The sequence below is a fragment of the Rhinopithecus roxellana genome, chromosome 20 (assembly GCF_007565055.1).
Source record: "Rhinopithecus roxellana isolate Shanxi Qingling chromosome 20, ASM756505v1, whole genome shotgun sequence".
NCBI classification, from domain to species: domain Eukaryota; kingdom Metazoa; phylum Chordata; class Mammalia; order Primates; family Cercopithecidae; genus Rhinopithecus; species Rhinopithecus roxellana.
In genome coordinates, this window is record NC_044568.1 from 1,181,586 (window position 1) to 1,194,772 (window position 13,187).

Genomic DNA, 13,187 nt, shown 5'->3' on the forward strand with positions numbered 1-13,187 from the left:
GAGTTGGGGTCCCCCTATGCCTTGCCCAGGCTGGTCTCAAACTCCTGTCCTCAAACGATCCACCTGCCTTTGCCTCCCAAAGTGCTGAGATTACAGGAATGAGCCACTGTGGCAGGCCCAAATATCCACTTTTGTGGAACCAACACAGTTCAATAGCTTCAAACATTCAGATCATTTTCTTAGGGCACACATCAAAGGTTAATCATCCTTTGATTTTTTTTGTTTTTTTTTTTTTGAGGCGGAGTCTCGCTCTGTCACCCGGACTGGAGTGCAGTGGCCCGATCTCAGCTCACTGCAAGCTCCGCCTCCCGAGTTTATGCCATTCTCCTGCCTCAGCCTCCTGAGTAGCTAGGACGACAGGCGCCCGCCACCTCGCCCAGCTAGTTTTTGTATTTTTAGTAGAGACGGGGTTTCACCGTGTTAGCCAGGATGGTGTCGATCTCCTGACCTCGTGATCCGCCCGTCTCGGCCTCCCAAAGTGCTGGGATTACAGGCTTGAGCCACCGCGCCCGGCCATCCTTTGATTTTTTAAAAGGTATTCACTTTTTATTAATTACACTCATTACATTGAATATTCAAGCAATTCTTGTCAATATGCAATGCAAATGATCCCTTTAAAAGTTAGTCCACAAGTCCCAAACAGGTGCTTGAAACCACTGGAGGAGAACTGCCCCTAATATTTGCAAGGGCCCAAGGCAAGAATCCAACTGGAAACCCATGGGTCATATGTGTACATTTTTACAAATTATAAATAAGTTGTGCCCACAGCTGGGCCCATTAAAAATAAGCTACACTCACATACAGAACCCCAGAGCTCACTCCCTGGGATGGCCCCCTCGATCTGGGAGCTAAAGGAACCAGGAGCCAGCTCTGCCTCCTGCGAGCCTGCATAACAGAACTGCAGGACTTTGCAGCAGACCAGAACTCAGCAAGGACACTAATCGTGCCTAATTAAAGTTAAGGGTTGATATAGCTAGGAAGGAAAACAGGAGGGGCAAGGAATAGGATTTGGGCAACAGGCAGCAGGTGCATTTCATTTCACTGAAACTTACACATGTAAGTTTCTCAAGCTTCAGTTCATGGGCATCCAGCCTATTAGAAAATTGGGCCAGTTTCAGCCAGGCATGGTTACATGCCTGCTCACGCCTGTAACCCCAGCACTTTGGGAGGCCAAAGTGGGTGGATCACATGAGGTCAGGAGTTCGAGACTAACCTGACCAATATGGTGAAACCCAGTCTCAACTAAAAATACAAAAATTAGGGTGGCATGGTGGCATGCGCCTGTAGTCCCAGCTACTCAGGAAGTTGAGACAGGAGAATTGCTTGAACCCGGGCGGCGGAGGTTGCCGTGAGCAGAGATCACACTACTGCACTCTAGCCTGGGTGACAGAGGGAAATTCCATGAAGAAGAGAAGAGAAGAGAAGAGAAGAGAAGAGAAGAGAAGAGAAAAAGAGAGAGAGAAAGAAAGAAAGAAAGAAAGAAAGAAAGAAGAAAGAAAGAAAGAAAGAAAGAAAGAAGAAGAAAGAAAGAAAGAGAAGAAAGAAAGAAAAAAGAAAGAAAAGAAAGAAAGAAAGAAAGAAAGAAAGAAAGAAAGAAAAAAGAAAGAAAGAAAGAGGAAGAAAGAAGAGAAAGAAAGAAAGAAAAGAAAGGAAGGAAGAAGGAAGGAAAAGGAAGGAAGAAGAAGAAGAAGAAGAAGGAAAGAAAGAAAGAAGAAAAAGAAGAAAGAAAGAAAAGAAAGAAAGAAAGAAAGAAAGAAGAAAGAAAGAAAGAAAGAAAAGAAAGAAAGAAAAAGAAAGAAAGAAAGAAAGAGAAAGAAAGAAAAAGAAAAAAAAAAGAAAGAAAGAACTCTCATCCCTCCTCCCTCCCTCCCGCAATACATCCTGCCCTCCCTCCCTCATGAAAGAAAGACATAGATGATTGGTCAGTTTCAAACCACCACCGCAAAATCCCTTCCATCTTCTCTTTTTTTTTTTGAGACAGAGTCTTGCTCTGTCGCCCAGGCTGGAGTGCACCGGCGCGATCTCGGCTCACTGCAAGCTCCACCTCCCGGGTTCACGCCATTCTCCTGCCTCAGTCTCCCGAGTAGCTGGGACTATAGGCGCCCGCTACCTCCCCCGGCTAATTTTTTGTATTTTTAGTAGAGATGGGGTTTCACCGTGTTAGCCAGGATGGTCTCAATCTCCTGACCTCTTCACACCTGTATGCCTTCAGCCCCCCACTTCAGGCCTCCCCCTTCATCCCTCCTAGGCCCACAGGTTAAATAAGTTACCAAATTTTCAGAAAACTGCAAACACAAACAAACAAACAAATGAAAGTGCAGTAGCAAATGAAAATGACCAGAGCTAAACAGGCAGAAAAACACCTAGTGAATATGGAGGTTAAAGGCTTGAACACTGACTAATGTGAACTAAGCTTTGAACCCCTGAGCCAAAATAAACTCGTGTTCCCCCCTGGCCCACATACCTCGCATGTGTCGTTGGTCAGGAGAAGCTCCTCCATTCGCTCAGCACCTAAGACCAAACACAACCAGCAGCCCACGGCCAATCCATCAGCGAATTCTGTTGGCTTTACTTTCAAAATATAAAGTACACCCTGAATCTGGCCACATCTTACCACCTCAGGTCTACCCCCAAGTCCAAGCTATGAAGGGCTCTTGCCTGGGTTATGGGGTTTTTGTTGTTGTTGTTGTTGTTGTTTGTTTGTTTGTTTGAGACAAGGTCTCACTCTATTGCCCAGGCTGGAGTGCGGTGGTACAATCTTGGCTCACTGCAGCCTCCGCCTCCTGGGCTCAAGTCATCCTCCCACCTCAGCCCCCCAAGCAGCTAAGAACACAAGCGCACACCACCATGCCTGGCTAATTTTTTATTTTTTAGTAGAGATGGGGTTTTGCCATGTTGCCCCGGCTGATCTCAAATGCCTGACCTCAGGTGATCTATCCGCCTCAGCCTCCCAAAGTGCTGGAATTACAGGCGTAGGATTCTTGTGGTCCTACCTGTTACACAGGGCTTGGACCTCAGAAGGGCCCCACCCTTGGTTCTGTGCTCTGCTGTCACTATCTTGAAATTCCTAACAATTCTGAAACAAGAGGCCTCACTATTTTTTGTTTGTTTGTTTCTTTTGAGACAGAGACTTGCTCTGTCACCCAGGCTGGAGTGTAATGGCACAATCTCGGCTCACTGCAACCTCCACTTCCTGGGTTCAAGCAGTTCTCCTCCCTCAGCTTCCCAAGTAGCTGGGATTACAGGTGCCCTCCACCATGCCCAGCTGATTTTTGTGTTTTTAGTAGAGACAGGTTTCACCATGTTGGCCAGGCTGGTCTTGAACTCCTGACCTTAGGTGATCCACCCACCTCTGCCTCCCAAGTGTTGGGATTATAGGCCTGAGCCACAATGCCCAGCTAGGCCTCACATTTTTGTGTTGCACAAGGCCCTGTAAATTATGTAGCTGGTCCTGCCTGTCATTGCTACTAGAGCATAAGCCCCATGAGAACAGGATCCCTGGCTCCTTGGTAAACCAATGAGCACAGAATTTATTCAGCTGATGTGTTCTGGCCTGGATCCACCAGAAAATACTCTTATACTGGATGGGTAAATACTGGGACCCCAACCACATGAGGCCCCTCTCCCAGTACCTTAGGGCCTTCCATGATCCAGAAAGTATTTAGTAAGAAGCTGACACAGGGACCTCCAGGACTCTGCTTCGACTCCTCAGCCGGTGTCCCTTCTGAAGGGCAGTGCCTGCACCCTTGCGGTGCTTAAACATGTCAGCTATGACTGCAGCACCCGCCACAGCACCTAGCATCTATTAGGTGCTCAGGAAATATTTGTCAAATGAATAAGCAAATTCATTTGTTCATTCGTGACTAAATGGGTATTTAATGGGTGTTGTCACACTCTCTACTATGCAAATGTAGATGCGTGCAGGGAAAGATTCTGCATTTTAATGAGCAGCATGTGATCTGATGGGAGTCCCTGTATACAGGGCTGGCTGCGTCATTTGCAGGTTCTAGTGTGAAATGAAAATCCTGTGCGCTTAGGCCGGGCGCTCATGCCTGTAATCCCAGCAGTTTGGGAAGTTGAGGCGGGAAGATTGCTTGAGGTCAGGAGTTCTAGACCAGCCTGGGTAACTTAGCGAGACCCCCATCTCTACAGAAACTACAAAAATCAGCCAGGCATGGTGGTACATGCCTGTAGTCCCAGCTACTTGACAGGCTGAGGCAGGAGGATTGCCTGAGCCTGGAAGGTGAGGCTACAGTGAGCCATGATTGTACCACTGCACTCCAGCCAGAGTGACAGAATAAGCACCATCTCAAAAAACCTCAGACAAAAAACCAAAACAAAACAAAAAACTTTTAATTTTTTCTGTGATCTCTCTCAATCTATCATGGTGTTTTCTATTTGCCATTTAATATCACTCTCTTTGGGTGTGGGGACACTCTCCTGGTGAGTGCAAACCCTCCCAGGGACCTAGGGCTTGCACCCAACTCTGACTCTCCCTGTGTCTGTTCCTGGGCTCCCACCAAGGGCAAAGCAGGAGCAGTAGTCACTGGGCTGAGGAGGGAGAATGGGTGTTTGAGAGCCTTTTCCAGGGAGGCAGGGAGGTGGGAAGGTGTTGGTGATAGGTGGGGAGGTAGGGAGTGGGGTTCCACATAAGTCAAGTCTCCAAGCCCCAGCGCGTGTGTCATTGTTCCATCCGACTTCACTTATAAAACACACATTCGATTATAAAATTGTTAAGACTCTCAGGATGGTGACTGCAGAGCATCAACCCCAAGTGCTAAGACTCCTTCTAAGCACAGGCCCTGAGTGCCTGGTCTCATGCTCATGTTCTCATGTTAGACATGGGCTCTGTTCTCCTCCTGTGCTGCCTTCCTCTCAGGCATCCCTACGCTTGCAGTGGGAGGACCCCAGGGGCTGGCTGGGTACAGGCAGAAGCCTCTCTCCTTCTCTCCGCAGGAGCTGTGAGGGCCTCCAGTGTCTTCCCCATCCTCAGTGTCACGCTGCTGTTCTTCGGCGGGCTCTGCGTGGCAGCCAGCGAGTTCCACCGCAGCAGACACAATGTCATTCTCAGCGCGGGCATCTTTTTTGTCTCTGCAGGTGAGTGTCTGGCCCCAGCCCTGAGATCGTCACAGATACCAAACCGAAGCCAGGGCCACACGGAGGAAGCAATGCTATTCAGGGCTCCCTCCAGGGAAGGAGCAAGAAAATGCTCCAGTTGTGCTAAGGATGAGAACTCAAAGAATTTCATTAGAACCAAAGATGCCAAAATTCTAGCTAAAGCCGGCATGAAGGAAAAACGGGGAGGAAACAGCATGGCAGGATCAGCTGAGATTGAAACAGAGAGAGGGAAGAAGAAAGGGGCAGAAGAGAGAAAGAGAGAAGGAGAGAGAGATTTATAAGAGTGTACATACATGCTTGCTGCTTGCATATGTGGTACGTATGAACTGATTGGGGAGACTAAAACAGGAGGATTGTTTGAGTCCAGGAGTTCGAGACCAGCCTGGGCAGCATCGTGAGACCCTCATCTCTACAAAAAACAATTTGAATTAAAAAATTAGCTGGGTGTGGTGATGCACACCTGTAGCCCCAGCTTCTCAGGAAGCTGAGGTGGGAGGATTGCTTGAGCCCAGGACATCAAGGCTACAGTGAGCCAAGACCTTGCCACTCCACTGCAGTCTGGGTGACAAAGTGAGGTCTCATCTCTAAAAAATAAATCAGTAAATGTAAAAATATAGAGGTGCATTTTTGTGTTCACTTGGGCATGTTCATGTACTATCTCTGGCCCCTCGAGATATGTGTTTGCCAGCTAATTATTGTTCAAGCCTCTCTTACTCACCATTTTATACTCTCCTCCACTGTTCCTATGCCAATCAATACTCTGCCATCACCCTGCAAAGCTTGAAAGTCATCACGAGAGTCCAGCCCCATCCAGCTTTTGAAGTACTCAAATTCTCTTATTATTCCATGCATCTCTGGGAACAAGGTAAAGACTAGCAGCCCGAGATGCTCTGGGGGAAGACCTTATAGTCAATAGCAGCCCTGACCAGAAGAAGGCACAGGGTGGCAAGGACGCTGAGAGACAACCTTCAGAAAATGGTCCTATTCTCTGCCTTTTCTCACCTCCCTCCACCTCCATCCCTTCACTGGTGTCCTGTCTTCCTTGCTTCCCTCTGGGTTTTCATCCTTCATCCTTGCTTTCATCCCTTTACCATCTCTTCCTACCCCACTCCTCTTGGGGTGGATCAGTGCCATCTGGATGAAATGCTTTAGAGAAGCAAAGAACAGGGCAGGGATGGAGGAAGACCGGGCTGGACTCTGGTGATGACTTTCAAACTTTGCAAGGTGATGGGAGAGTACTGATTGGGATGGGGACAGTGGTGGACAGCATAGAACGGTGAGGAAGAGTGGCTTGCAACCCCCCTGGATTTCAATCCTGGATCCACCAATCAGGCCTTGGGAAATGTGATCATCTCTCTGTAATTTGGTTTCCTTGACTATAACATGGCAAATAATAATAGTACCAACTGCAGCTGGGCTTGTTGGCTCGTGCCTGTAATCCCAGCACTTTGGAAGGCCGAGGCAGAAGATTCACTTGAGCATAGGTCTTCAAGACTAGCCTGGGCAACATTGTGAGACCCGATCTGCACAAAAGTTTAAAAATTAGCTAGGCGTGGTGGTGGGTGCCTATAGTTCCAGCTAGTCAGGAGGTTGAGGTCGGAGGATTGCTAGAGCCTGGGAGGTTAAGGCTGTAGTAAGCCATGATCACAGCACTGCACTCCAGCCTGGGTGACAGAGCAAGACTCTGTCTCAAAATAGTCATAATCATAATGATAATAGTACCAGCTGCATGGGGTTTGCTGGAAGGAGACTGTATTAGTTTGTTCTCACACTGCCTAATAAAGACATACCCGAGACTGGGTAATTTATAAAGGAAAGAACTTTAATTGACTCACAGTTCCACATGGTTGGGGAGGCCTCACAATGATGGTGGGAGGCGAAGGAGGAGCAAAGTCACGTCTTAACATGGCAGCAGGCAAGACAGCTTGTGCAGGAGAACTCCCCTTTATAAAATCATCAGATCACCTCTGTAATCCCAGCACTTTGGAAGCCTGAGGTGGGTGGATCCTGAGGTCAGGAGCTCAAGGCCATCCTGGCCAACATGGTGAAACCCGTCTCTACTAAAAATACAAAAATTAGCTGGGCGTGGTGGTGCACACCTGTAGTCCCAGTTACTTGGGAGGCTGAGGCAGGAAAATCGCTTGAACCCAGGAGGCAGAGGTTGCAGTGAGCCAAGATCTTGCCACTGCACTCCAGTCTGGTGACAGAGTGAGACTCCATCTAAATGAAAACAAAAACAAGCAACAAAAACAAAACAAAACAAAAAGCTATCAGCTCTCATGAGACTTATTCATTACCACAAGAACAGTATGGGGAAAACTCCTCCTTTGATTCAATTATCTCCACCTGGCCCCACCCTTACACATGAGGATTATTAAAATTCAAAGTGAGATTTGGGTGGGGACAGAGAGCCAAACCATATCAGAGACTGTACAGAGAAAGCACAATATGATTTTCCAGTATTAGAAAAGCAGCAACAACACAGTTCCAAAATCTGGAGCCCCACAAGATCTTGCGCGAATTCCTTCCGCACTGCTTCCCCCTCCGTAAGATGAGAAAGGGAGACTATCTAAAGCTGAGTCTCTGAGAACTGATTCAAGCAACAGACCAGAAAGAAAACTGCCATCTTGCCCCAGGGGAATGAGATCAGCCCACAGGTGGCAGTGGCCCCTACCTTGCTCTGTGTGGACAGATGTTAGCATCTGGCAAATCCAGGGACTTGTTTTGTCTCGAGGCACGCTCCTGTCACTGGTGGCCCCGTCCGGACCTCCCAGGCGCTTGGTCTTGGCCGATCCAGGGGATCAGTTCCAGTGTCATGCTGATGTGACAGTTTCCTGAGAACAAGAGATCATTATTTTGTCCCCCAAGGGGATTGTTAGGGAAGAGTGTGTCACCAGCAACTTTCTTCTCACAAGAGGTATTGTGAGGGATAGCAGGTAAATTAGACATGTAGGAACTAGAAAGCGTGTGAGTCTGTGGAGGAAGCCTGATGGGAAGGCAGAGGCTTGGGGTCTAATCCCAGACCCTTCCACTGATCTCCCTAAAGAACCTGAAGATCTTGTTTTTCCACCTCTAAAATGAAAGGATTGGAGGATTCACTACTCTCGAAGGCTCTTCTTTGCTCATCTATGCTAAGGTTGATCATTTGAGGCAAGCAATTAACAACCTTTGAAATCAGTAAATAAGAGTGCTGGGGGGAAAAAAGAGAAAACAATCCTTTCTTGAGCACCTACTATGTGTCAGATACTATGCAGAATGCCCAAGAGCGTAAGCTCTGAAGTCAGGCTGCCTGGTGCAAATCTAGCTCTACTACTTTCCTGTTGTGTGACCTTGGGCAAGTCACTTAACCTTTCTGTGCTTCCATTTATTTCCCCATCTGAAAAATGAGAATCATAATGGCCTCACCTCTTGAAGCTGTTAAGAGGATTAAATGAGTTGGTAGCGATAAAGTGTGCAGAGTGGTGCCTATCATCCAGTATGTGTTGAACACATAGTAGCTATTATCACATACAATGTACCATTTAATTCTCATATCAACTCCACTCACTCACTCATTCAATATGCGTTGCCCTCTTGCTATGAATCAGACTCTGGGCTGGGAGTTAAGGCCATAGCAATGAAGGAGATAAGCCTAGTTCCTGCCCTCAGGGAGTTTACAGTCTGAAAGTAGGACAAAGCAATTGCCTACTCACGTCTTGTTTTCCCTAAGCCTTGTTACTGAAATCTAAATCCACCATGGCTAAGAGCTCTGGATTCAAATCTCATTTCAACCATTTTCTATTAGGTTGATGCAAAAATAATTGTGGTTTTTGCAATTACTTTTAATTTAATGGCTGTGCTCGACATGGGAAGTTACTTACCTTCTCTGTGTCTGTTTCCCCATCTGTAAAAGGGAAATCATTTTTTAAGTGGCCCTGCTGCAATGATTAATAGGTAGGATGCATATAAAGATTTTGCACAGTGCCTGGCACATGGTAAGTGCCCTGTAAATCATTGGCAACTCACTTGGCTTCCTATCAGCCCAGTCTAACATCTGAGCCTCTCTTTGAACTTCTTTCTTTCCTTCCCCCACTCCCCCCTACCCACCGCGTTGCCGCCAGAAAGACCTTCTTTGGGGACTTTCCAAACTTTGCCACCAAAATATTCCTCATGGCAGAGGAGAGAAAAAACATGGCCCGGGGGAGTCAGGGGACATCAATAGAAGCCACCTTCATTGAGCTGAGACGTCTTTGAAGTCTGACTCCCATTTGACTTAAAAATTCATGTGAATTCTGCCGTCTCCTTATTATATCCATGTTCATTTTAATATAAAAGAATATGTCTTCCCTACTCATCTTCAAGCCAAATTGACGCTCCAGGAAGAGGAGCCGTTTGTCACCCTGTGGTTTCTTGCAGCCTGACACAGAGCTGGATGTGTCAGCCCCCATCATAAGAAATAGCTCAGTGATGAGAACTTGCTGCCTACCTGCTGAATGTCTGTGCTGGGTAGAGCCAAGAGGAGGCAGGAGAGAAGCAGCAGATTTTAGCCATGTACTCTGGAGACAAGATTTAGATGAAATATAATCAGAAGTCCTATTCAAAATATTGAGGCTGGGCATGATGGCTCATGTCTGTAATCCCAACACTTTGAGAGGCCAAGGTGGGAGGATCACTTGAGGTCAGGAGTTCAAAACCAGACTGGGCAACATAGCAAGACCCCATCTCTAAAAAAATAAAATTAAAATAGCTGTGCTTGGTGACACATACCTGTAGTCCCAGCCATTCCGGAGGCTGAGGAGGGAGGGTGCCTTTAGCCCAGGAGGTTGAGGTTACAGTGAGCTATAATTGCTCCACTGTACTCCAGCCTGGGTAACAACAGAGCAAGACCCCATCTCTAAAACACAACAACAACAACAACAACAACAACAAAAACAAATAATCCTACTGGATGTGCACCAGCTAATCAGAAGGGTGGCACTGGAGCTCAGTCCTGTGTCTCCTGCTCTACCAAGCTTTAACCCTTTGGTTGCTGGACTGTAGGGAGATCTTGGGGATGCCCACAAAGAGTATGGAACATCCAAGGAACAAAAAAGAGAATTCAGGAGGCTCCTGGAAATGGTTGCTCACCAACTGTTGTCGGAAACTATAATGAGGGACAACCTCCATTTAGCACCACCCTACAGGTAGCCTAAATTTGGAGGCAAAGAGATGGCAGCTGGTGTACCAACAACCTCCATGAGTCATTGTTGGCACCAAGCCCTGGATGAGGCCCTTGAAACAAAGGGACAAAAAGAGACATATCCCCTTCGGAGTAAGAACATGAGAAAGGTAGGCAGAGATGTGCACAGCCCCACAAATCTCCTGCTCCTACTGACCACTACCTAGGAATTTGATTCCTCTCCTGTGGGCTAAGCAGCTATTTCCAACAATTTTGGCACTCTGGGAAGCTAAGTCTGCAAGCCTTGCCTGTTGGAGGTAACAGCTTCCTGTTCCCCAAGTCCTGGTGTCCTCGTGCTCAAACAACAGCTGATCTGAAGCATTATCAAATCCTGTGCAGATAAAAAGACTTGGTAAGCTCCCACCTCTTCCCCATGGGTTTATTTATTGTCCCAAATTTCAGCTCCAGACCCATACATTTCCACTGAGCGGCTCCATTTGGACTTTCCATAAGCACTTCCAACTTAATGTGTTCAAACCTCCTCTTTTATCGCAACCTGGATTCTCTGCTGCCTCTTATTTGAGCTCAAAATGCCACCAGCCTCCCAAGCACCCAAGTTAGAACCCTAGTAAGTTATTCTCATTGCCTTCTCTCACATGCCATTGTCAACAGTCTTTCATCTCCTGGCTCACCCCTGTTTAATTTTCAGATCTGGCTCAAATGTCACCTCATCTTCAGTGCCAGGTTCTTAGTCTTTCTCTCTCCTTCTCTTCCTGAATCATTTTTATGTGTCTCCGGTAGAACCCTTACTGTATTTTCCTGTAATTGCATTTACATGTCAGTCTTTGCTACTAATGGTAAAGAATCCAAGGGCAGGGCGTGTATCTTGTTCGTTTTACAATCTTCATGACTTAGTGCCAAAGATTAATTGTTGATGAGATGAATTGCTTCTATGGGGAAAAATAAGTGCATTCTGAGTTCTTCTGTACTTGCTGTAGGAGTAGGGTGTATTCTTTAGCTGAATACACATTGCCTGGAACTGAGCAGCAGAATTCTTCCTTTCCCAAGTGACAGACCATGCAAGAAGATCTCAGTGGTTGGAGTTCCCAGCTATAATCCATTATCCTCTCTCCCCATTAATATTTTAAGATGGAAAGTGACAGTTCTCGCTGAGGTTTATAAAGGATGTATTTTTCTTTTCCCCTTCTCTTAGGGTTAAGCAACATCATTGGCATCATAGTTTATATATCAGCCAACGCTGGAGACCCCGGGCAGCGTGACTCCAAAAAAAGTTACTCCTATGGTTGGTCCTTTTATTTCGGAGCCTTCTCTTTCATCATCGCAGAAATCGTAGGAGTGGTTGCCGTGCACATCTATATTGAAAAACATCAGCAGTTACGAGCCAAATCTCACTCGGAGTTCCTGAAGAAATCTACTTTTGCCCGCCTCCCACCCTACAGGTATCGATTCCGGAGGCGGTCAAGTTCTCGCTCCACCGAGCCCAGATCCCGAGACCTGTCCCCCATCAGCAAAGGCTTCCACACCATCCCTTCCACTGACATCTCGATGTTCACCCTCTCCCGGGACCCCTCAAAGATCACCATGGGGACCCTCCTCAACTCCGACCGGGACCACGCTTTTCTACAGTTCCACAATTCCACACCCAAAGAGTTCAAAGAGTCACTGCATAATAATCCGGCCAACAGGCGCACCACGCCCGTCTGAACTGACCTCTGACCTCTGCCCCACGCCCAGCACAGCCTTGGGGGAAGTGTACAGAGATGTCTCTGAGGTTGCATGGCATGGTCCTCGTGATGGTATTACTTTTTACAAAGAATGAAACCAAATGGACTCAGCCCTCTCCCACATTTGCCCCTCACCCTCCAAGTCCTAACCCCTCCATCCTCCCTAACTTTTCAAGCCAATCCCTTAATGTCATTTCTCTCTCTGTGTATCTGTGCCAGATGTTTTCCTTTCTTCCTTCTTTACTGGAAGGACCTCCACATTCTTCCCTCCTTGGAAGAGGACTTTACTAAAAGTCACGGGTGGTGGCCAGGGGGGATTTCCGAATCTCCATCAGGCGCGTTCATAGTTGTCCCCATTGTCTACCCACACGAATCCTCAGGAAACCAACCACCGCCCAGGTGGCCTGAGGGAGGCATTCACCTTTATGTGTTAGAAAAACATGACCAGAAATCAAAGATGTCAGAGCCCCGAAGCAGCTAATGTAATAAGCACTCATGTTATTAAAGGTTTTGCCTTGTCGTAACCAACGGAGCCGGAGGGTGTTTTGTTTCTTTTGGGTGTTTCCTACACAAACTCACTCCCCTGCCTCCAAACTGGCTCACGTCCGTCTTGGAAGCTGAACTTTACTCATCCACACTTGAGCCACTACGAAGGCTCACCTTGTAACTTTGGAAGCTAGTAAGGTATTCCCACAAATGTCCGAATCAGTAGGCCCTTCTGCTTGAATTCCTGGAGGCTACCTGGGGGTGGGTGAGTGAATGCTGGTTTTCAAGATGTAAATCTGGCACGCAATAGCTCTATGACCTTGGGCAAGTCACCTAAGCCTCAAGCCTCAGTCTCCTCATCTGTAAAATGGAACATGATAATAGCATTCTCCTCCAGAGTTGTGAGGTTTAAATAAAACATTGTGTGTAAAATGATTAGCACATTGTAAACAATCAATACATATTTTTCAATGTTTTGGTGGATTTTAGGCAGAGTAAGCATCGTGTTGATCTGCTTGTGCTGTGACAACAAAATATCAAAATGGGCCGGAAGAGGTGGCATGAGCTCGTAGTCCCAGCTCATGGGACTACAGCCTTGGAGCCTGAAACCAGAGGATCACTTGAGCCCAGGAGTTAAACAGTTCAAGTCTAGCTGAGACCCCAGCTCTTAAAAATAAAAAAATCGAAGACTGGTAACTTAA

General features: G+C 47.0%; 1 protein-coding gene across 1 annotated transcript in view; it reads left to right on the top strand.

The window, feature by feature from the left end:
- Positions 1-12,524, top strand: part of CACNG3 (calcium voltage-gated channel auxiliary subunit gamma 3) — an 89,809-nt gene extending 77,285 nt beyond the window's left edge. Inside the window, exons 3-4 of the mRNA XM_010367876.2 lie at positions 4,957-5,097; positions 11,469-12,524. Of these exons, the coding sequence (XP_010366178.1) occupies positions 4,957-5,097; positions 11,469-11,980 (653 nt within the window). The 3' untranslated portion in view covers positions 11,981-12,524. The remainder of the gene's footprint in view (positions 1-4,956; positions 5,098-11,468) is intronic.
- Positions 12,525-13,187: the final 663 nt, after the last annotated feature.